This window comes from Oncorhynchus clarkii, chromosome 9, assembly GCF_045791955.1.
Source record: "Oncorhynchus clarkii lewisi isolate Uvic-CL-2024 chromosome 9, UVic_Ocla_1.0, whole genome shotgun sequence".
Taxonomy (NCBI): domain Eukaryota; kingdom Metazoa; phylum Chordata; class Actinopteri; order Salmoniformes; family Salmonidae; genus Oncorhynchus; species Oncorhynchus clarkii.
This window is the reverse complement of record NC_092155.1, coordinates 4,690,218-4,715,400: the sequence shown is the minus strand read 5'-3', so window position 1 is coordinate 4,715,400 and position 25,183 is coordinate 4,690,218. Positions and strand designations below refer to the sequence as shown.

Genomic DNA, 25,183 nt, shown 5'->3' with positions numbered 1-25,183 from the left:
TGTACCCATAGAGACTATAGCAGCTGTACCCATAGAGCCTATAGCAGCTGTACCCATAGAGACTATAGCAGCTGTACCCATAGAGCCTATAGCAGCTGTACCCATAGAGACTATAGCAGCTGTACCCATAGAGCCTATAGCAGCTGTACCCATAGAGCCTATAGCAGCTGTACCCATAGAGCCTATAGCAGCTGTACCCATAGAGACTATAGCAGCTGTACCCATAGAGACTATAGCAGCTGTACCCATAGAGCCTATAGCAGCTGTACCCATAGAGACTATAGCAGCTGTACCCATAGAGACTATAGCAGCTGTACCCATAGAGCCTATAGCAGCTGTACCCATAGAGCCTATAGCAGCTGTACCCATAGAGACTATAGCAGCTGTACCCACAGTGGCTCTAATCCAGTCAACATTAAGTCCTTATGTTGTTTAGCTGGAGTATGATCCTGGATGTAAACTCCAACTCCAACCCCCATATCTATTTCTGTCCCTCCTGAACATATTGTATCCATGTAGAGAGATCTCAGCTTCCTCAAAGGAAGAGTCCAAGTGAGTCTCTGATAGCCGCCAAGACATGAATATTGTCTGACTGCACCTAGACAGCATATTTCATGAATTTTTATTCCTTTAAAACTGTATACAGTTGATGTCTGAAGCTTACTTACACTTAGGTTGGAGTCATTAAAACCTCATTCGATATATTTACAGTATCTATATGTCCAGACATGAATCAGCAGTTGGAGATGGAACACAAACCGGCTGAACGAATGCGCCATTGTGAATAAATGTATTAATAAACATCATGTCCATCAATGTTGAGGTAATAAAAAATAATTAATATTATTATATATTATATTATATATATATATATATTATAATCATATTATATTCAAATATTATATTTTATTTATAATTCATTTGTAATTTTTAGTTTTTTCATTATCGGCCAAAAGCCGGCTATTACCGGATAACTGAAAATAAACACATTGAACAAGTCCTCTATCGCCTCCTCAGACAACAGAGCGAATCACATGCTACACAAGGCCAACTCGGGGTCTGCTGCTCGTCTCCTCGGTGGTCAGCAGCACCGTGAGCTCGGCGTCCGTCTCCACAAGGTGGTCCTCACCTTGCTCTTGCCAGTGCCCAGTCATTTTGGGATATCCATGCGGATTAAACCTTAGCTATAATTATTCAACGCACCATTACTCAAAACTTCTTCCTGTCTGGAGAAAAAAAGTGCCTCTTGGTCATTCTGACCCCGCCCTCAGATCCATTTTTATACATTGTTGATGTCTGACCAATATCTTGTTAAATAAGTAGACAAACGTTCACTGTGTTGTCATTCACTTGCATTTTGCACACCAGTCGTCGTGTGATAGGCTACTGTCAAAGTGACGGCAATATTATTAAACTTTTTTTCACCCCCCCTTCCCCCCTGCTCTCTTGCTATAAGGCCTTTAGAATGGCCATTTACTCTTATTCAAGGCAGATTAAAATTGGCTACTCTGATCCCGTGTAGCTCAGTTAGTAGAGTGTGATGTTTACAATGCTAGGGTCGTGGGTTCAATCCCCACGGGGGAGCAACAATATAAAAAATTTAAAAAATGTTGTTGTTGTGAAAGTCGCTCTGTAGGCTACGACTCATCGCGTAGTGTCACAAATTAGCCTGTAGTTATAATGACTAAAGTTGAATCTCTGAAGTTTAAACTATGAAGCCTGTAAGAATCTCTGATAAACTAGTTGTGCTCATCCTGTCAAGCCGATCTGTGTGTGTTGGTAGGCGTAAATTATGTTTAGGCTGCAATAGAGGTGCTTGGGTAAAATCACAGGGGAAATATATATTCACGTCACCAAATAATTGATTAAAACAAATTGTTTTGCGATGAAGGTCTACAGAAGCCTCAACAGCACTCTGTAGGGTTGAACCATGGTGTAGCCAGAGGACAGTTAGCTTCTGTCCTCCTCTGGGTACATTGACTTCAATACAAAACCTAGGAGGCTCATGGTTCTCACCCCCTTCCATAGACTTACACAGTAATTATGGTAACTTCTGGAGGACATCCTCCAACCTATCAGAGCTCTTGCAACATGAACTGACATGCTGTCCACCCAATCAAAGGATCAGAGAATGAATCTAGTACTGAAAGCATAAGCTACAGCTAGCTAGCACTGCAGTGTCTAAAATGTGGTAAGTTGTTGACTCAGAGAGAGAAAGACAATAATTGAACAGTTTTGAACTAATTAATTTCTTCCAAAATGAAGGAGAAGCAAGATAAAAATAGAGAGAGTCTGGGTTTTTTCAGTTCCACTTACTTATCTAGCAAACGCTGCTAGCTAGTTTAGCCTACTGAAACACCCTGCTCAAACAGAGGGATGCTATGTTAGCTAGCTGGCTATAACAGAGGGATGCTAAGTTAGCTAGCTGGCTATAACAGAGGGATGCTATGTTAGCTAGTTGGCTATAACAGAGAGATGCTATGTTAGCTAGCTGGCTATAACAGAGGGATGCTATGTTAGCTAGCTGGCTATAACAGAGGGATGCTATGTTAGCTAGCTGGCTATAACAGAGGGATGCTATGTTAGCTAGCTGGCTATAACAGAGGGATGCTATGTTAGCTAGCTGGCGATAACAGAGGGATGCCATGTTAGCTAGCTGGCTATAACAGAGGGATGCTATGTTAGCTAGCTGGCTATGACAGAGGGATACTATGTTAGCAAGCTTGCTATGACAGAGGGATGCTATGTTAGCTAGCTGGCTATAACAGAGGGATGCTATGTTAGCTAACTGGCTATGACTTTCCAACACAACACTGGAACTCTTTCAAGTCAAGGTAAGGCTTTTGGTATTACTAATTTATTGCCTCCGGGGCTTGCCGGTGTAACTGCTAAACTGCTTACTGACTGTACACTGTAACGGTACTGCATGATTGTAGCAGGTTTACTAACGAGTTAGTTCTATTAGCTATGCTGACTATGACGTTACTTCAGCTAATATGGTGACAACGATGTAGGCTGTTTGTAGAGGTTATGATATGAAGGTTTGGCTTGGAAAGGTTTGTTCACCTGGTCACATACAGCTGATGTTTTGTGCATTGAACTCCACATGCGAAGGGAAGAGGTGAAAGGAGGAGAAATGTGAGAAGGAATACAACGTGGCTGCTATGAAAGTTAACTGTGATCAGGGGTGTATTCATTTGACCGATTCTGTTGAAAAACATTTCTTAAAACGGAAGCAAAAAGAACAAAACAGGGATAAACATACCTGAATTTATCCAATAGAAACTCTCGTATGCAACTGTTAGACTAATGACTACACCCTAGATCAGCTAGATGCAGGCAAGCGTGTGCAAGGCGATATTGAATGTCACGGTCTGTCACCTCAAATTTATCTCTCGACCTGTGTGCCTACGTTGTAAACTTTAATTCGTAGGCTAGGTTGTAGCAACCTCATGATGGGTACAGGGAACATTCTAGTATCATGTAGTAACCTAAACCCATCACTGTTACATTGAACTGGGTGAATGACAGTAACCTAAACCTGTCACTGTTACATTGAACTGGGTGAATATGAATGACAGTAACCTAAACCTGTCACTGTTACATTGAACTGGGTGAATATGAATGACAGTAACCTAAACCTGTCACTGTTACATTGAACTGGGTGAATATGAATGACAGTAACCTAAACCTGTCACTGTTACATTGAACTGGGTGAATGACAGTAACCTAAACCCATCACTGTTACATTGAACTGGGTGAATATGAATGACAGTAACCTAAACCCATCACTGTTACATTGAACTGGGTGAATATGAATGACAGTAACCTAAACCTGTCACTGTTACATTGAACTGGGTGAATATGAATGACAGTAACCTAAACCTGTCACTGTTACATTGAACTGGGTGAATGACAGTAACCTAAACCCATCACTGTTACATTGACCTGGGTGAATGTGAATCATCCAGTATGCTGTAATATAAATAAGGCCATGCTCATAAATAAATAACCGTCCTTCCTCATCTTTGAACGGCACCGACCTCCACTGTCTTCCCTTTGCCTTCAACACTACGAGTGGCAACAATGTCATCCTCCTTCTGACCAGACAGCATCAGATAGATGGCCAACACGTAGAGAGAGAGAGGGGCGCTGTTTCGCTCACTCGGATCTCTTCTCATGTGGGATACATTCAGCCTCTTGTGAATCGAAGGAAAATAATGAAACGGCAGAGACTAAATATATATAAAAATATATATAAAAATATATATAAATATATATAAAAATATATATAAATATATAGAAAAATATATAGAAAAATATATAGAAAAATATATATAAATATATAGAAAAATATAGAAAAATATATAGAAAAAAATATATAAAAATATATATAAATATATATATAAATATATATAAAAATATATAGAAAAATATATAGAAAAATATATAGAAAAAAATATAGAAAAATATATAGAAAAATATATAGAAAAATATATAGAAAAAAATATTTGGGGGGGGGGGGGTCAATTTTGGGCTTCCCTTGGCAGCCATCAATACATGCATGCCATTGGCTGCATTTAGATACACCCCTATGTTGTAATGGGGTACATTTTAGATAAAAAACCCTATGTTGTAATGGGGTACATTTCAGATAAAACCCTATGTTGTAATGGGGTACATTTCAGATAAACCCCTATGTTATAATGGGGTACATTTCAGATAAATCCCTATGTTGTAATGGGGTACATTTCAGATAAAAAAAAACTATGTTGTAATGGGGTACATTTCAGATAAATCCCTATGTTGTAATGGGGTACATTTCAGATAAAACCCTATGTTGTAATGGGGTACATTTCAGATAAAAACCCCTATGTTGTAATGGGGTACATTTCAGATAAAAAACCCTATGTTGTAATGGGGTACATTTCAGATAAATCCCTATGTTGTAATGGGGTACATTTCAGATAAAAACCCCTATGTTGTAATGGGGTACATTTCAGATAAAAACCCCTATGTTGTAATGGGGTACATTTCAGATAAAAAAAAACCTATGTTGTAATGGGGTACATTTCAGATAAACCCCTATGTTGTAATGGGGTACATTTCAGATAAAAAAAAACCTATGTTGTAATGGGGTACATTTCAGATAAACCCCTATGTTGTAATGGGGTACATTTCAGATAAACCCCTATGTTGTAATGGGGTACATTTCAGATAAAAAACCCTATGTTGTAATGGGGTACATTTCAGATAAAAAACCCTATGTTGTAATGGGGTACATTTCTTTCTTGTGTTATTATATAAAGCGACGGTATGGCACATGCATGTGTGTGTGTATAAACCTTAATATGTGCTGTGTGTGTGTGTGTGTGTGTGTGTGTGTGTGTGTGTGTGTGTGTGTGTGTGTGTGTGTGTGTGTGTGTGTGTGTGTGTGTGTGTGTGTGTGTGTGTGTGTGTGTGTGTGTGACCGATCGGCAATAACGCTGTCACGAACTGATCCGAGGGACACATTCTCTAACGTCGCTATTGACGTGCTAGAAGCATAGACCTATAATAACGATTACAAAAGGGTCATGTTTTTGCTCTACTGTACAAAATTGTCACGATATAACTTGTCTTTCACTGTAACAATGAGGTCGTGTCAATAATCAAAAACATGTTATACTGTCTACAGTTCGTGACACCATTAATGGCCCATCTTATCAAGACCGGACGGACACACGGTCTGCAGTAACCCACCGTAACCTCATTAGACAAAGTAGCCTACAATGTGTGAGGTTACGGTGTGTTTGTGTCCGGATAGATGTATGTCTGTCTGACTGGGTCGGTAATGATGTCACGAGCCAAACTCAACCTTTGAGAACCGACTGACCCCGTTATTGATCCACCGGCCCCGCGGTCAAGGCTTGCGGTCACGGATTGCGTACCCGCTCCAGCTCTCTCGGTTCACAACATGGCTGCCGCCCGCGAGCTGCCGGGGTGCAGTAGATCCAGACCTCTCAGGCTACGGTATTCCACCGCTCATCTCCCTCTCGTGCTACCGTATCCCTTCCCCGTTTCACCTCTCCGCCCCTGGTTACCGCTCCACTGAACAGAGCAGAAAGCAGTATTACCGAATACACTTACGTGATTGTAGCCCTAAGCGCTGCGGTTGGTCTTGCTTTTTCCGAGGCATTTTCCTTCTTTTTTTTTACATTCTTCTTCTCAGGTCTGTGGGGTGAAACGTGTATCCTTATCTTCGTTGGAACGAAAGGATACTCCGGGACTCCCGTGTAGAGTGTCCTCGTTGGTTAGTAGGGTAGATCCGGGGACTGTCGCGAACACTGACCGGGGCAGTGGCCGTGCCTGCTGCTTCCCGCGGCTCTGCTCTCTCTCTCTCTCTGTGCAGTGTGTGTGTGTGTGTGTGTGTGTGTGTGTGTGTACAACCAATAATGGAGAAAGATCAAAGGGCAAGAGAGCAGTAGAGGAGACTCACACACACACAGATAGAGAGAGGAGAGACGGTGAGGAGAGAGAAGGAGAGGAGAGAGAAGGTGAGAGAGGAGAGGGAAGGAGAGGAGAGAGGAGAGACGGTGAGGAGAGGAGAGAGGAGAGGGAAGGAGAGGAGAGAGGAGAGACAGTGAGGAGAGAGAAGGTGAGAGAGGAGAGGGAAGGAGAAGAGAGGAGAGGGAAGGAGAGGAGAGAGGAGAGACGGTGAGGAGAGAAAAGGTGAGAGAGGAGAGGGAAGGAGAGAGACAGAAGGAGAGAGAGAAGGAGAGGAGAGAAGGTGAGAGAGGAGAGGGAAGGAGAGAGAGAGAAGGAGAGGAGAGAGAAGGTGAGAGAGGAGAGGGAAGGAGAGAGAGAAGGAGAGGAGAGAGAAGGTGACAGAGGAGAGAGAAGGAGAGGTGAGAGAGGAGAGGGAAGGAGAGGAAAGGAGAGAGACAGAAGGAGAGAGAGAAGGAGAGAGAAGGTGAGAGAGGAGAGGGAAGAAGAGAGAGAAGAGGGAGGAGAGGAGAGAGAAGGTGAGAGAGGAGATGGAAGGAGAGGAGAGAGGTGAGAGAGGAGAGAGACAGAAGGAGAGGAGAGAGAAGGTAAGAGAGGAGAGGGAAGGAGAGAGAGAAGGAGAGGATAGAGAAGGAGAGGAGAGAGAAGGGAGAGAAGAGAGAAGGAAGACATAAAGTGAATAATAATAATGGATTTTTATAGCACCTTTTTTTTAAAACCAAATGCAGCAAAGTGCTTTATATAGTAGATATAGATAGATATAATATATATAGTAAGGGGGAATCTCACTTCATCCACCACCAATGTGTGGCACCCACCTGGGTGATGCATGGCAACCATTTTGTGAAGGCTCACCCTACATCAGCTATAGCATGGTGGAGAGGTGAGGGTTATGCCAATTAGGAGTGTGTGTGTGTGTGTGTGTGTGTGTGTGTGTGTGGTGTGTGTGTGTGTGTGTGTGTGTGTGTGTGTGTGTGTGTGTGTGTGTGTGTGTGTGTGTGTGTGTGTGTGTGTGTGTGTGTGTGTGTGTGTGTGTGTGTGTGTGTGTGAGAGAGAGAGAGAGAGAGAGAGTGAGAGTGAGAGCTTGGTTGAGTGGGACTGGGGAACAGTCCTATAGCCAATTAATTAATGGTCAATGAATATACAATTTAGTGTTTGTGTATATTATTAGTCTTTTATCATATACAGTTGCTTGCGAAAGTATTCATCCCCTTTGGCATTTTCCCTATTTTGTTGCCTTGCAACCTGGAATTAAAATATTATTTTTCGGGGAGTTTGTATCATTTGATTTACACAACATGCCTACCACTTTAAAGATGCTAAATATTTTTTATTGTGAAACAAACAAGACATTAATACAACAAAAAAACTGAACTTGAGCGTGCATAACTATTCATCCCCCCAAAGTCAATACGTTGTAGAGCCACCTTTTGCAGCAATTACAGCTGCAAGACTCTTGGGGTGTCTCTATAAGCTTGGCACATCTAGCCACTGGGATTTTTGCCCATTCTTCAAGGCAAAACTGCTCCAGCTCCTTCAAGTTGGATAGGTTCCGCTGGTGTACAGCAATCTGTAAGTCATACCACAGATTCTCAATTGGATTGAGGTCTGGGCTTTGACTAGGCCATTCCAAGACATGTATATGTTTCCCCTTAAACCTCTCGAGTGTTGCTTTAGCAGGGTCATTGTCTTGTCTCAAATCTCTGGAAGTCTCAAAACTCTGGAAGACTGAAACAGGTATCCCTCAAGAATTTCCTTGTATTTAGCCATTCCCTGTATTTACCCATCATTCCTTCAATTCTAACCAGTTGCCCAGTCCCTGCCAATGGAAATCATCCCCACAGCATGATGCTGCCACCACCATGCTTCAGTGTGGGGATGGTGTTCTCGGGGTGATGAGAGGTGTTGGGTTTGTGCCAGACATAGCATTTTCCTTGATGGACAAAAAGCTACATTTTAGTCTCATCTGACCAGAGTACCTTCTTCCATATGTTTCTCCCACTCTTCTCCCCTCTTTTGACGAATGCCAAATGTGTTTGCTTGTTTTGTTTTTTAAGCAATGGCTTTTTTTCTGGCCACTCTTCCGTAAAGCCCAGCTCTGTGGAGTGTATGGCTTAAAGTGGTCCTATGGACAGATACTCCAATCTCTGCTGTGGAGCTTTGCAGCTCCTTCAGGGCTATCTTTGGTCTCTTTGTTGCCTCTCTGATTAATTCCTTCCTTGCCTGGTCCGTGAGTTTTGGTGGGCGACCCTCTCTTGGAAGGTTTGTTTTGGTGCCATATTCTTTAAATGTTTTAATAATGGATTTAATGGTGCTCTGTGGGATGTTCAAAGTTTCTGATATTTTTGACATTAACCCTGATCAACAACTTTTCTTTTTTTTTCTTGGGGCAGCAGCGTAGCTTAGTGGTTAAAGTGTACGGGCGATATGGTAGCCTAGTGGTTAGAGCGTTGGACTAGTAACCGAATGGTTGCTAGATTGAATCCCTGGGCTGACAAGGTACAAATCTGTTGTTCTGCCCCCTGAACAAGGCAGTTAACCCCACTGTTCCCCTGAACAAGGCAGTTAACCCACTGTACCCCTGAACAAGGCAGTTAACCCACTGTTCCCCTGAACAAGGCAGTTAACCCACTGTTCTACCCTGAACAAGGCAGTTAACCCACTGTTCTACCCTGAACAAGGCAGTTAACCCACTGTTCCCCTGAACAGGCAGTTAACCCACTGTTCCCCCCGAACAGGCAGTTAACCCACTGTTCCCCTGAACAAGGCAGTTAACCCACTGTATCCCTGAACAAGGCAGTTAACCCACTGTACCCCTGAACAAGGCAGTTAACCCCACTGTTCCCCTGAACAAGGCAGTTAACCCCACTGTACCCCTGAACAAGGCAGTTAACCCACTGTTCCCCTAAACAAGGCAGTTAACCCACTGTTCCCCTGAACAAGGCAGTTTACCCACTGTTCCCCTGAACAAGGCAGTTAACCCCACTGTTCCCCTGAGCAAGGCAGTTAACCCCACTGTTCCCCTGAACAAGGCAGTTAACCCACTGTTCCCCTGAACAAGGCAGTTAACCCACTGTTCCCCTGAACAAGGCAGTTAACCCCACTGTTCCCCTGAGCAAGGCAGTTAACCCCACTGTTCCCCTGAACAAGGCAGTTAACCCCACTGTTCCCCTGAACAAGGCAGTTAACCCCACTGTTCCCCTGAGCAAGGCAGTTAACCCCACTGTTCCCCTGAACAAGGCAGTTAACCCACTGTTCCCCTGAACATGGCAGTTAACCCACTGTTCCCCTGAACAAGGCAGTTAACCCACTGTTCCCCTGAACAAGGCAGTTAACCCCACTGTTCCCCTGAACAAGGCACTGTTCCCCTGAACAAGGCAGGTAACCCCACTGTTCCCCTGAACAAGGCAGTTAACCCACTGTTCCCCTGAACAAGGCAGTTAACCCACTGTTCCCCTGAACAAGGCAGTTAACCCACTGTTCCCCTGAACAAGGCAGTTAACCCACTGTTCCCCTGAACAAGGCAGTTAACCCCACTGTTCCCCTGAACAAGGCAGTTAACCCACTGTTCCCCTGAACAAGGCAGTTAACCCACTGTTCCCCTGAACAAGGCAGTTAACCCACTGTTCCCCTGAACAAGGCAGTTAACCCCACTGTTCCCCTGAACAAGGCAGTTAACCCACTGTTCCCCTGAACAAGGCAGTTAACCCCACTGTTCCCCTGAACAAGGCAGTTAACCCCACTGTTCCCCTGAACAAGGCAGTTAACCCAACTGTTCCCCTGAACAAGGCAGTTAACCCCACTGTTCCCCTGAACAAGGCAGTTAACCCACTGTTCCCCTGAACAAGGCAGGTAACCCCACTGTTCCCCTGAACAAGGCAGTTAACCCACTGTTCCCCTGAACAAGGCAGTTAACCCACTGTTCCCCTGAACAAGGCAGTTAACCCACTGTTCCCCTGAACAAGGCAGTTAACCCACTGTTCCCCTGAACAAGGCAGTTAACCCCACTGTTCCCCTGAACAAGGCAGTTAACCCACTGTTCCCCTGAACAAGGCAGTTAACCCACTGTTCCCCTGAACAAGGCAGTTAAACCACTGTTCCCCTGAACAAGGCAGTTAACCCCACTGTTCCCCTGAACAAGGCAGTTAACCCACTGTTCCCCTGAACAAGGCAGTTAACCCCACTGTTCCCCTGAACAAGGCAGTTAACCCCACTGTTCCCCTGAACAAGGCAGTTAACCCAACTGTTCCCCTGAACAAGGCAGTTAACCCCACTGTTCCCCTGAACAAGGCAGTTAACCCCACTGTTCCCCTGAACAAGGCAGTTAACCCCACTGTTCCCCAGAACAAGGCAGTTAACCCCACTGTTCCCCTGAACAAGGCAGTTAACCCCACTGTTCCCCTGAACAAGGCAGTTAACCCAACTGTTCCCCTGAACAAGGCAGTTAACCCCACTGTTCCCCTGAACAAGGCAGTTAACCCCACTGTTCCCCTGAACAAGGCAGTTAACCCCACTGTTCCCCTGAGCAAGGCAGTTAACCCCACTGTTCCCCTGAACAAGGCAGTTAACCCCACTGTTCCCCTGAACAAGGCAGTTAACCCACTGTTCCCCTGAGCAAGGCAGTTAACCCCACTGTTCCCCTGAACAAGGCAGTTAACCCCACTGTTCCCCTGAACAAGGCAGTTAACCCCACTGTTCCCCTGACCAATTTGGACTATTTTGTGTATGTCCATTATATGAAATAAAAATAAAAATAAATTTCAATTGCAGGTTGTAATGCAACAAAATAGGAAATATGCCAAGGGAGATGAATATTTTTGCAAGGCACTGTATCATAGTCCATTAGGCTACATTATATTTGCCTTCGGGTGACGTTTAATTGCTCATAATTAATTCCAGCAGCTGGAGCCTATAGAGTCTCTGTGTCATGACTTGTGCCTGTCTCCACCCCCCACCAGGTGTCTCCACCCCCACCAGGTGTCTCCACCCCCCACCAGGTGTCTCCACCCCGCACCAGGTGTCTCCACCCCCCACCAGGTGACTCCACCCCACACCAGGTGTCTCCACCCCCCACCAGGTGTCTCCACCCCCCACCAGGTGACTCCACCCCCCACCAGGTGTCTCCACCCCCCACCAGGTGTCTCCACCCGCCACCAGGTGATTCCACCCCCACCAGGTGTCTCCACCCCCCACAAGGTGACTCCACCCCCCACCAGGTGACTCCACCCCCCACCAGGTGACTCCACCCCCCACCAGGTGACTCCAACCCCACCAGGTGTCCCCATTGTCTCCTGTGTTTTCTGTTTGTCTGTTGCAGGCTCGTCTTGTCCAGCGTGTTTTCCCGTTTTCTAGTCCTCCTGGTTCTGACCGTTCTGCCCTGCCCTTGCATGCCATTCTGTACCTTACTGACACTTACATACTGGATTACTGTCCTCTGCCTGTCGTTTGCCTGGCCTTGACCTGTCCTCTGCCCGGCCTTGACCTGTCGTTTGCCCGGCCTTGACCTGTTGTTTGCCTGGCATTGACCTGTCCTCTGCACGGCCTTGACCTGTCCACTGCCTGCCCCCCTGTTTTGTTAATAAACATCTGTGATTCGAATTGTCTACATCTGGGTCTTATCCTGATACTCATTTCCAAGATAATTGTAGAAGTTTATTTATGAAATATTACCAACAGTAGTTTAAAATGTAAATGACCTAGAGAAGAATCCCCTAAGCAAGCTGGTCCTGGGGCTCTGTTCACAAACACAAACACACCTCACTGAGCCCCAGGACAGCAACACAATTAGACCCAACCAAATCATGAGAAAATAAAAAGATAATTACTTGACACATTGGAAAGAATTTATTAAAAAAACATAACAAATGCTATTTGGCCTTGGGGCAGCAGGGTAGCCTAGTGGTTAGAGCGTTGGACTAGTAACCGAAAGGTTGCAAGTTCGAATCCCCGAGCTGACAAGGTCTGTCGTTGTGCCCCTGAACAAGGCAGTTAACCCACTGTTCCTAGGCCGTCATTGAAAATAAGAATTTGTTCTTAACTGACTTGCCTGGTTAAATAAAGGTCAAATTAAACAAAAAAACCTAAACAGAGAGTACACAGCGGCAGAATACCTGACCACTGTGACTGACCCAAACTTAAGGAAAGCTTTGACTATGTATAGACTCAGTGAGCACAGCCTTGCTATTGAGAAAGGCTGCCGTAGGCAGACATGGCTCTCAAGAGAAGACAGGCTATGTGCCAGTGACTCAGCCCTTGTAATAGGGTTAGAGGCAGAGAATCCCAGTGGGAAGAGGGGAACTGGCCAGGCAGAGACAGTTCGTTGCTCCAGAGCCTTTCCATTCACCTTCACACTCCTGGGCCAGACTACACTCAATCATATGACCCACTGAAGAGATGAGTCTTCAGTAAAGACTGTCTCCACCCCCCACCAGGTGTAATCCACGGCTTCTGGTTGGGATATGTACGTACGGTCACTGGGGACAACGTCGTCAATGCACTTATTGATGAAGCCAGTGACTGAAGTGATTTACTCCTCAATGCCATTGGATGAATCCCGGAACGTATTCCAGTCTGTGCTAGTAAAACAGTCCTATGGCGTAGCATCTGCGTCATCTGACCACTTCCGTATTGAGCTTGTACTTTACTTTGTCACACAAATTATTGGCACTTTGGGCCCAATTTGGCCATTTTCACTTTTGTTGCCAGCGGTTTAGACATTAATGGCGGTGTGTTGAGTTATTTTGAGGGGACAGCAAATTTACACTGTTATACAAGCTGTACACTCACTACTTTACATTGTAGCAAAGTGTCATTTTTTTCAGTGTTGTCACATGAAAAGATATACTCAAATATTTACAAAAATGAGAGGGGTGTACTCACTTTTGTGATATACTGTATATCTGTATATCCAAAAAATCTCAGTTTACATTGGCGCCTTACGTGCAGTAATGTTTTGATTCCAAAACATCCAGTGATTTTGCAGAAATACTCATAATTAACATTGATAAAATATACTAGTGTTATTCACAGAATTAAAGATGGACTTCTCCTTAATGCAACCGCTGTGTCAGAGTTTTTTTTTTATTATGGAAAAAGCATAATCTGAGAACGGCGCTCAGAACCCAAAACAGCCAGAGAAATATCCACCATTTTGGAGTCTACAGAAGTTGGAAACAACACCATAAATATTCACTTACCTTTGATGATCTTCAACAGAAGGCACTCCCAGGAATCCCAGTTCGACAATAAATGACTGATTTGTTCCATAAAGTCCATCATTTATGTCCAAATAGCCACTTGTTGTTAGCGTGTTCAGCCCACTAATTCATCTTCATGAGGCGTGAGCACTTCATCCAGACAAAAACTCTAAAAGTTCCGTTACAGGTCGTAGAAACAAGTCAAACGATGCATGGAATCAATCTTTAGGATGTTTTTTAACATAAAACATCAATAATGTTCCAACTGGAGAATTCCTTTGTCTGAAGAAAAGCACTGGAACGAGAGGTAACTCTGTCGGGAGCACACGTCATGAGACCAAGGCACTATGCCAGACCACTGACTCAAGCAGGTCTCATGAGCCCGTCCTTTATAGTAGAATCCTCAAACCAGTTTCTAAAGACGGTTGACATCTAGTGGAAGCCGTAGGAAGGGCAACTTTATCCATAACCCACTGTGTATTCAGTAGGCCAAGCTTTGAAAAACGACCAACCTCAGATGTCCCACTTCCTGGTTGGATTTTTCTCAGGTTTTTGCCTGCCATATGAGTTGTTATACTCACAGACATCATTCAAACGGTTTTAGAAACTTCAGAGTGTTTTCTATCCAATACTACTAATAATATGCATATATTAGCATCTGGGACAGAGTAGGAGGCAGTTCACTCTGGGCATGCTATTCATCCAAAAGTGAAAATGCTGCCCCCTATCCCAAAAAGGTTTTAACCCTACCCCCTTAACCCTACCCAGACAGAGACCCCCTTAACCCTACCCAGAGAGAGACCCCTTAACCCTACCCAGAGAGAGACCCCCTTAAGCCTACCCAGAGAGAAACCCCCCTAACCCCACCCAGAGAGAGACCCCCCCTGTATATTATCATCTAAACTGTATATCACTGTATATTATCATCTAAACTGTATATCACTGTATATTATCATCTAAACTGTATATCATCATCTAAAGTGTATATTACTGTATATCACTGTATATTATCATATAAACTGTATATCACTGTATATTATCATCTAAACAGTATATCACTGTATATTATCATAAACTGTATATCACTGTATATTATCATCTAAACTGTATATCACTGTATATTATCATCTAAAGTGTATATCACTGTATATCACTGTATATTATCATCTAAACTGTATATCACTGTATATTATCATCTAAACTGTATATCATCATCTAAAGTGTATATCACTGTATATCACTGTATATTATCATCTAAACTGTATATCACTGTATATTATCATCTAAACTGTATATTATCATCTAAACTGTATATCACTGTATATCATCATCTAAAGTGTATATCACTGTATATTATCATCTAAACGGTATATTATCATCTAAACTGTATATCACTGTATATCACTGTATATTATCATCTAAACTGTATATCACTGTATATCACTGTATATTATCATATAAACTGTATATCACTGTATATTATCATCTAAACAGTATATCACTGTATATTATCATCTAAACGGTATATTATCATCTAAACTGTATATCATCATCTAAAGTATATATCACTGTATATCACTGTATATTATCATCTAAACTGTATATCACTGTATATTATCATCTAAACGGTATATCATCATCTAAAGTGTATATTACTGTATATCATCATCTAAAGTGTATGTTACTGTATATCACTGTATATTATCATCTAAACGGTATATCATCATCTAAAGTGTATATTACTGTTTAATATCTAAACTCTGTCTATCTGTAAAATCTTTAACAAAAACAACGTGTAACTGTTACTGTGTTTGTCAGGCCATTACCATGATTGGCTAGTAGTAGACTAGAAAACAGACCCACTGAACTATATACTATACTAGAGATATACTAGTACTGTACAGAACACAGACCCAGTCCACAGTGTTTAAATCACAGTTTTTATTCATACTAGAGAAGAAACCTGTCCTTCTAACATCCGCCCAAACCGAAAGGTTCATCTTTTCAGTACTGAGAGTCTGCATCCTGACTGGCCTATAAGGGGTAGAGTTTCATGTGGAACACATTGCCATTGGTCCTTGTTGTCACACAGTGTTTGTTTGGTAACAGCATTAGAAAAATCTGAAAACAAAATAAATCATCATCAACGTGTTAGTATGTATTACTGACGTTATGCCAAGGCACCTAGGGGCTACGTCCCAAATGGCCCTCTATTCCCTACGGCGTGCACTTATTTTGACCAGAGCTCTATGGGCCCTGGTCAACAGTAGTGCACTATATATATATATATATATATATATATATATATATATAAAATATACATATATATAAAATATACATATATATATATATATAATATACATATATATATAATATACATATATATTATATAGATATTATATATAATATATATATATAATATACATATATATATAATATACATATATATATATAATATACATATATATAGATATTATATATAATATATATATATATGTATATTATATATATATATGTATATTATATATATATATATAATATCTATATATATATGTATATTATATATATATATGTATATTATATATATATATGTATATTATATATATATATGTATATATATAATATATACATATATAATATACATATATATATAATATACATATATATATAATATACATATATATATAATATACATATATATATATAATATACATATATATATATATATTATATATAATATCTATATATATATGTATATTATATATATATATGTATATTATATATATATATATAATATCTATATATATATGTATATTATATATATATATGTATATTATATATATATATGTATATTATATATATATATGTATATATATAATATATACATATATAATATACATATATATATAATATACATATATATATAATATACATATATATATAATATACATATATATATATAATATACATATATATATATATTATATATAATATCTATATATATATGTATATTATATATATATATGTATATTATATATATATATATAATATCTATATATATATGTATATTATATATATATATGTATATTATATATATATGTATATTATATATGTATATATACATATATATGTGTATATTATATATATATACATATATATACATATACATATATATACATATATATATAATATACATATATATATATAATATACATATATATATATAATATACATATATATATATATAATATACATATATATTATATAGATATTATATATAATATATATATATAATATACATATATATATAATATACATATATATATATAATATACATATATATATAGATATTATATATAATATATATATATATGTATATTATATATATATATGTATATTATATATATATATGTATATATATGTATATGTATGTATATATATATAATATACACATATATATGTATATATACATATATAATATACATATATATATATAATATACATATATATATAATATACATATATATATTATATAGATATTATATATAATATATATATATATAATATACATATATACATATATATGTATATTATATATATATATGTATATTATATATGTATATATACATATATATGTGTATATTATATGTATATATACATATATATAAATATATAATATATATTTTATATATATATATATATTATATTATATACACATATATATAATATATATAAATAATAATATATATATATATATATATATATATATATATATAGGGAATAGGGTGCTATTTGGGAGACACTTCTGACATAGTTTAACATGTTCACTGTTCAGAAAGAAATATAGAAAGTAGAACAGAAACGACTCTGACCTGTAGAATAATGAATCTATAGTCAATCTATAGTCATATCTCCATCTGCTGAACGCTATTATATACCATTGGTTCATGATCAGAGACGTGTAGATTCTCCCCCCCCACCCTCAGAGTTTTGCCAGTGTCTGAAATGGCACCCTATTCTCTATGTAGTGTGCTACCGATGGCTGGGTCTTGGTCAAACGTAGTGCACTTTACAGTAAATAGGATGGCAATTCAGACACTTCACATTTTCCTCTCCCAGAATACAGACAGGGAGACATCACCAGATGTCTGTCCTTCAACTATGGTAATAACGTTTAAAAATATATGTAATCCCCCCCCCCGCAAAAGCCTAAACAAGCATTAGAAACTATCAGTAAACTAGTCATTGTTCAAAACCATAAAAAAACTGATTGTCAGAAAAGAGTCTTTGAATGTAACATCCCCAGAAAAATAGTTAGAAAGAGGACAAAGTCCCAGCCGGTCCATGGCAGGCGGTGTCGTCTCATAAATCACTTCCTGATGACGATCAGTAGTACTTCTTGTCTCACAGGAAGTTGACACCGTCTTCATGGGGGATACAAAAATAGAGACTTCTATGTTCGTATTAAAAGTAAACCATCGAATAAATCACACAAGTTTTGTCATAGTAACCATCACAACCGTTAGAGCCCAGGACTACGTGTTCGCGAGTCACGTGGTTGCGACGAGGCACTTGTGCTTCTGTATGTATCCTTCCACCAGAGAGATACATAAAAGAGGAAGGAAGTAGTTCCTTCTGTCACAGTTCAAAGGATACTCCCCATGAGGGGGAGTGAATGAGTGTACACACTGGGGAGAGTCCACTTCAGATGGGCTGTAGGTCGGTCAACTTCACTCCCTGTGGACACACAATATTTTTAATTTAGCAAGTGTTGACTGACGTCGATGCAACACATTTAGCAAAAAATAGTGAAGATTATAAAAAATTACCCAGCCACCATCAACACAGTCCACAACCTTCCCCAGCCAAAACCCTCCACTCCAAACCAACAGTGATTTAATCAGTAACATCTTAATATACATATATATATTTCACAAACGAGTTAGATTTGTCCCTTCCAAAACCAACAGTGATTAAAACATTCTATATCACAATTAAGACCAATTAATTAATTGCCAATTAGCACCAGTTTGTGACCAATTAAGTACAGGTGAGTAGCTGGGTGTTAGTGGGTTTAGAAACACACAGACCGGAGAGGAGGCGTTTCTCTACTCACACAGACCAGACAGGTAGGTATCAATGCAATAAAATACTAGGCTGTTCCAGGGAGGAGAGAACAGAGGGAACGAGTTAGATAATGGTTGGTGTGATAGATAAATAGATCTCTCTCTCTCTGTGTGTGCGTTTTGTCTACCTTTTGTCTGCTGTTCATCCAGCTCTTGATGGTGGGTACCAGTATTGAACCCAGTAGGATCTGAGCAGGGTGATAGATGAGGAGAGGGACGGAGATCAGAGAGAGATGCTCATACCCCTCAAAAACTATCTTTAACATGGGTATACCTGGAGAGAGGAAAGAGGGGAGAAGAGAGGGAGGAAAGAGGGGAGAAGAGAGGGAGGGGAGAAGAGAGGGAAGGGAGAAGAGAGGGAGAGAAGAGGAGAAGAGGTAAAGAAATAATTGATATTACCATTTGAGAAACACAAGCTTGATCCATTTCTGTATCATTTTCATGGTGTTACTGGATTTGATCAAATTCCTGATATTTGTTATTGACATAATAGGTGCATTGAGTCTTTGCAGGTTAGTGTTGGCCAACTAGCATATTTATGTTAGCAAGAGATCCGAGTTCCTGGTTGTATCCGTGTCCAGAAACCAGAATAAACATTTAGTTGTTTCTATGATTTACACCCCCTCCCATCTCTCATTAAGGGGTTTTACATAACAGTTTCTATTCTGATTTATAGCCTCCATTTTGTCTCCTGCTTCCTGATCCCCTTTAACAACATTTCTCATCCTTGTTTCCTCGAGCAGATAAACACACCTCATTTAAAAAAAAAAAGTTTTTACAAACACAACAACTCGCAGTGATAAGATATTTTCTAAACCTTGGGTTTTCTTCTGACCCCATTCAGAGGAGAAAAAAAAAATTCAGGCCTGGGGAAATCTTTCAGACATGAGAAACAGACGTACTCTCTAGACTAAATCAAGATATTTTCTAAGCTTCCATCTCGGACTCCGCTGGTGGTCCTTCTAAAAAAAAAAATGTTGGACAACAGTAAAAATGCACTAAAATGGGTACAAATTCCTCTTCTTCTGTTAAGTCTGACTCAGGCATCATAACTGAGAAGATGTGGTGCTTTAAAAAAAAAAAATGTGTTTATCATCTCTGCAGACTTTTTATTTGAGAGAAGAAGAAAAAAAAACACAGTGGTTTAAATTGACCTTGGTCAGTCAATTGACTGCTCTTCCCTCTGCCAGCCTTGATGGTTAACACGTCAACTTCTAGTGAATCGGTTTTCATTTCAGCAATTCACTATCTGTGATGGATCGCTTAAGATTGATGTAATAATAATAATAATCATCATCATCATCCACTGGAGCTGATATAATATATTATTTATATACTCCCAATGACGATTATATCTAGTACTATCCCCAAGGTTTGGAAGGAGGCCCAGGTACTCCCCTCTAACGATAATATCTAGTACTATCCCCAAGGTTTGGAAGGAGGCCCAGGTACTCCCCCTAACCTGACGATTATATCTAGTACTATCCCCAAGGTTTGGAAGGAGGCCCAGGTACTCCCCCTAACGATTATATATAGTACTATCCCCAAGGTTTGGAAGGAGGCCCAGGTACTCCCCCTAACGATTATATCTAGTACTATCCCCAAGGTTTGGAAGGAGGCCCAGGTACTCCCCCTAACAATAATATCTAGTACTATCCCCAAGGTTTGGAAGGAGGCCCAGGAACTCCCCCTAACGATTATATCTAGTACTATCCCCAAGGTTTGGAAGGAGGCCCAGGTACTCCCCCTAACGATTACATCTAGTACTATCCCCAAGGTTTAGAAGGAGGCCCAGGTACTCCCCCTAACCTGACGATTATATCTAGTACTATCCCCAAGGTTTGGAAGGAGGCCCAGGTACTCCCCCTAACCTGACGATTATATCTAGTACTATCCCCAAGGTTTGGAAGGAGGCCCAGGTACTCCCCCTAACCTGACGATTATATCTAGTACTATCCCCAAGGTTTGGAAGGAGGCCCAGGTACTCCCCCTAACCTGACGATTATATCTAGTACTATCCCCAAGGTTTGGAAGGAGGCCCAGGTACTCTCCCTAACCTGACGATTATATCTAGTACTATCCCCAAGGTTTGGAAGGAGGCCCAGGTACTCCCCCTAACCTGACGATTATATCTAGTACTATCCCCAAGGTTTGGAAGGAGGCCCAGGTACTCCCGCTAACGATTATATCTAGTACTATCCCCAAGGTTTGGAAGGAGGCCCAGGTACTCCCCCTAACGATTATATCTAGTACTATCCCCAAGGTTTGGAAGGAGGCCCAGGTACTCCCCCTAACCTGACGATTATATCTAGTACTATCCCCAAGGTTTGGAAGGAGGCCCAGGTACTCCCCCTAACGATTATATCTAGTACTATCCCCAAGGTTTGGAAGGAGGCCCAGGTACTCCCCCCAACGATTATATCTATTACTATCCCCAAGGTTTGGAAGGAGGCCCAGGTGTCCCCCTAACGATTATATCTAGTACTATCCCCAAGGTTTGGAAGGAGGCCCAGGTACTCCCCCTAACGATTACATCTAGTACTATCCCCAAGGTTTGGAAGGAGGCCCAGGTACACCTAACGATTATATCTAGTACTATCCCCAAGGTTTGGAAGAAGGCCGGGGTACTCCTAACGATTATATCTAGTACTATACCCAAGGTTTGGAAGAAGGCCCAGGTACTCCTAACGATTATATCTAGTACTATCTCCAAGGTTTGGAAGGAGGCCCAGGTACTCCTAACGATTATATCTAGTACTATCCCCAAGGTTTGGAAGACGGCCCAGGTACTCCCCTAACGATTTTATCTAGTACTTTCCCCAAGGTTTGGAAGGAGGCCCAGGTACTCCCCCTAACGATTAAATCTAGTACTATACCCAAGGTTTGGAAGGAGGCCCAGATACTCCCCCTAACCTGACGATTATATCTAGTACTATCCCCAAGGTTCGGAAGGAGGACCAGGTACTCCCCCTAACGATTATATCTAGTACTATCCCCAAGGTTTGGAAGGAAGCCCAGCTACTCCCCCTAACGATTATATCTAGTACTATCCCCAAGGTTTGGAAGGAGGCCCAGGTACTCCCCCTAACCTGAAGATTATATCTAGTACTATCCCCAAGGTTTGGAAGGAGGCCCAGGTACTCCCCCTAACCTGACGATTATATCTAGTACTATCCCCAAGGTTTGGAAGGAGGCCCAGGTAGTCCCCCTAACCTGACGATTATATCTAGTACTATCCCCAAGGTTTGGAAGGAGGCCCAGGTACTCCCCCTAACCTGACGATTATATCTAGTACTATCCCCAAGGTTTGGAAGGAGGCCCAGGTACTCCCCCTAACCTGACGATTATATCTAGTACTATCCCCAAGGTTTGGAAGGAGGCCCAGGTACTCCCCCTAACCTGACGATTATATCTAGTACTATCCCCAAGGTTTGGAAGGAGGCCCAGGTACTCCCCCTAGCCTGACGATTATATCTAGTACTATCCCCAAGGTTTGGAAGGAGGCCCAGGTACTTCCCCTAACTTGACGATTATATCTAGTACTATCCCCAAGGTTTGGAAGGAGGCCCAGGTACTCCCCCTAACCTGACAATTATATCTAGTACTATCCCCAAGGTTTGGAAGGAGGCCCAGGAACTCCCCCTAACTTGACGATTATATCTAGTACTATCCCCAAGGTTTGGAAGGAGGCCCAGGTACTCCCCCTAACCTGACGATTATATCTAGTACTATCCCCAAGGTTTGGAAGGAGGCCCAGGTACTCCCCCTAACTTGACGATTATATCTAGTACTATCCCCAATATTTGGAAGGAGGCCCAGGTACTCCCCCAAACCTGACGATTATATCTAGTACTATCCCCAAGGTTTGTAAGGAGGCCCATGTACTCCCCCTAACCTGAGGATTATATCTAGTACTATCCCCAAGGTTTGGAAGGAGGCCCAGGTACTCCCCCTAACCTGACGATTATATCTAGTACTATCCCCAAGGTTTGGAAGGAGGCCCAGGTACTCCCCCTAACCTGACGATTATATCTAGTACTATCCCCAAGGTTTGGAAGGAGGCCCAGGTACTCCCCCTAACCTGACGATTATATCTAGTACTATCAACAAGGTTTGGAAGGAGGCCCAGGTACTCCCCCTAACCTGAAAATTATTTATAGTACTATCCCCAAGGTTTGGAAGGAGGCCCAGGTACTCCCCCTAACCTGACGATTATATCTAGTACTATCCCCAAGGTTTGGAAGGAGGCCCAGGTACTCCCCCTAACCTGACGATTATATCTAGTACTATCCCCAAGGTTTGGAAGGAGGCCCAGGTACTCCCCCTAACCTGACGATTATATCTATTACTATCCCCAAGGTTTGGAAGGAGGCCCAGGTAGTCCCCCTAACCTGACGATTATATCTAGTACTATCCCCAAGGTTTGGAAGGAGGCCCAGGTACTCCCCCTAACCTGACGATTATATCTAGTACTATCCCCAAGGTTTGGAAGGAGGCCCAGGTACTCCCCCTAACGATTATATCTAGTACTATCCCCAAGGTTTGGAAGGAGGCCCAGGTACTCCCCCTAACCTGACGATTATATCTAGTACTATCCCCAAGGTTTGGAAGGAGGCCCAGGTACTCCCCCTAACCTGAAAATTATATCTAGTACTATCCCCAAGGTTTGGAAGGAGGCCCAGGTACTCCCCCTAACCTGACGATTATATCTAGTACTATCCCCAAGGTTTGGAAGGAGGCCCAGGTACTCCCCCTAAAGTGACGATTATATCTAGTACTATCCCCAAGGTTTGGAAGGAGGCCCAGGTACTCCCCCTAACCTGACGATTATATATATTACTATCCCCAAGGTTTGGAAGGAGGCCCAGGTAGTCCCCCTAACCTGACGATTATATCTAGTACTATCCCCAAGGTTTGTAAGGAGGCCCATGTACTCCCCCTAACCTGAGGATTATATCTAGTACTATCCCCAAGGTTTGGAAGGAGGCCCAGGTACTCCCCCTAACCTGACGATTATATCTAGTACTATCCCCAAGGTTTGGAAGGAGGCCCAGGTACTCCCCCTAACCTGACGATTATATCTAGTACTATCCCCAAGGTTTGGAAGGAGGCCCAGGTACTCCCCCTAACGATTATATCTAGTACTATCCCCAAGGTTTGGAAGGAGGCCCAGGTACTCCCCCTAACCTGACGATTATATCTAGTACTATCCCCAAGGTTTGGAAGGAGGCCCAGGTACTCCCCCTAACCTGAAAATTATATCTAGTACTATCCCCAAGGTTTGGAAGGAGGCCCAGGTAGTCCCCCTAACCTGACGATTATATCTAGTACTATCCCCAAGGTTTGGAAGGAGGCCCAGGTACTCCCCCTAAAGTGACGATTATATCTAGTACTATCCCCAAGGTTTGGAAGGAGGCCCAGGTACTCCCCCTAACCTGACGATTATATATATTACTATCCCCAAGGTTTGGAAGGAGGCCCAGGTAGTCCCCCTAACCTGACGATTATATCTAGTACTATCCCCAAGGTTTGGAAGGAGGCCCAGGTACTCCCCCTAACCTGACGATTATATCTAGTACTATCCCCAAGGTTTGGAAGGAGGCCCAGGTACTCCCCCTAACCTGACGATTATATCTAGTACTATCCCGAAGGTTTGGAAGGAGGCCCAGGTAGTCCCCCTAACCTGACGATTATATCTAGTACTATCCCCAAGGTTTGGAAGGAGGCCCAGGTACTCCCCCTAACTATTATATCTAGTACTATCCCTAAACAAATGGCAACATCATCTATGTGAACTCGGCTGCTACTTTACTTACGGGCGACAGTTTTAGTATTCATCACTACATTCTCTACCAGAAAGTTGATTGTCCCTCTTTGATTTCACGTAGATTGATAGCAATGCATGTTAAATATTTTAACAATAAGTCTGTACCTGACATCATTACTAAGCTTTAGACATATGAGTCACCCCCCATCCCGGTCTCAGGGACGGATAACTCTGGAAATTCCTTTGGTCTCTACGGAGTTAATTAGCTTTTAGTAACAATTTTCAAAATGTTCTGAAATGTGATGTCCTGGTGCCTCTTGGGTAATTCAGGAAGCTGATTGAGGATCTTATTACTGATGAATGTGATGTCCTGGTGCCTCTTGGGTAATTCAGGGAGCTGATTGAGGATCTTATTACTGATGAATGTGATGTCCTGGTGCCTCTTGGGTAATTCAGGGAGCTGATTGAGGATCGTATTACTGATGAATGTGATGTCCTGGTGCCTCTTGGGTAATTCAGGGCTCACCTGTAAAAAGAGACCCTGGTCTCAGTTTGAATCCCTGAAAGAGACCCTGGTCTCAGTTTGAATCCCTGAAAGAGACCTTGGT

General features: G+C 41.7%; 3 protein-coding genes across 5 annotated transcripts in view; 1 reads left to right on the top strand and 2 right to left on the bottom strand.

Annotated features, from left to right (window-relative positions):
* Positions 1 to 6,400, bottom strand: part of LOC139417016 (zinc finger protein 827-like) — a 41,750-nt gene extending 35,350 nt beyond the window's left edge. Inside the window, exon 1 of the mRNA XM_071166250.1 lies at positions 6,130 to 6,400. Coding sequence (XP_071022351.1) covers positions 6,130 to 6,178 — 49 coding nt within the window. The 5' untranslated portion in view covers positions 6,179 to 6,400. The remainder of the gene's footprint in view (positions 1 to 6,129) is intronic.
* Positions 1 to 25,183, top strand: part of LOC139415792 (galactose-specific lectin nattectin-like) — a 1,187,935-nt gene that overhangs the window by 775,398 nt on the left and 387,354 nt on the right. The window lies entirely within an intron of this gene.
* The window catches only part of LOC139415791 (solute carrier family 10 member 7), a 21,243-nt gene continuing 13,557 nt past the window's right edge, over positions 17,498 to 25,183 (bottom strand). The window contains exons 11-13 of one of the 2 annotated variants that reach the window (XM_071163883.1): positions 18,937 to 19,082; positions 18,799 to 18,839; positions 17,502 to 18,419 (exon numbers count right to left, since the gene is read on the bottom strand). In XM_071163883.1, the coding sequence (XP_071019984.1) occupies positions 18,819 to 18,839; positions 18,937 to 19,082 (167 nt within the window). In that variant the 3' untranslated portion in view covers positions 17,502 to 18,419; positions 18,799 to 18,818. Of the gene's footprint in view, positions 18,420 to 18,798; positions 18,840 to 18,936; positions 19,083 to 25,183 lie in introns of both variants that reach the window. The other variant, XM_071163882.1, reaches the window with a different exon arrangement.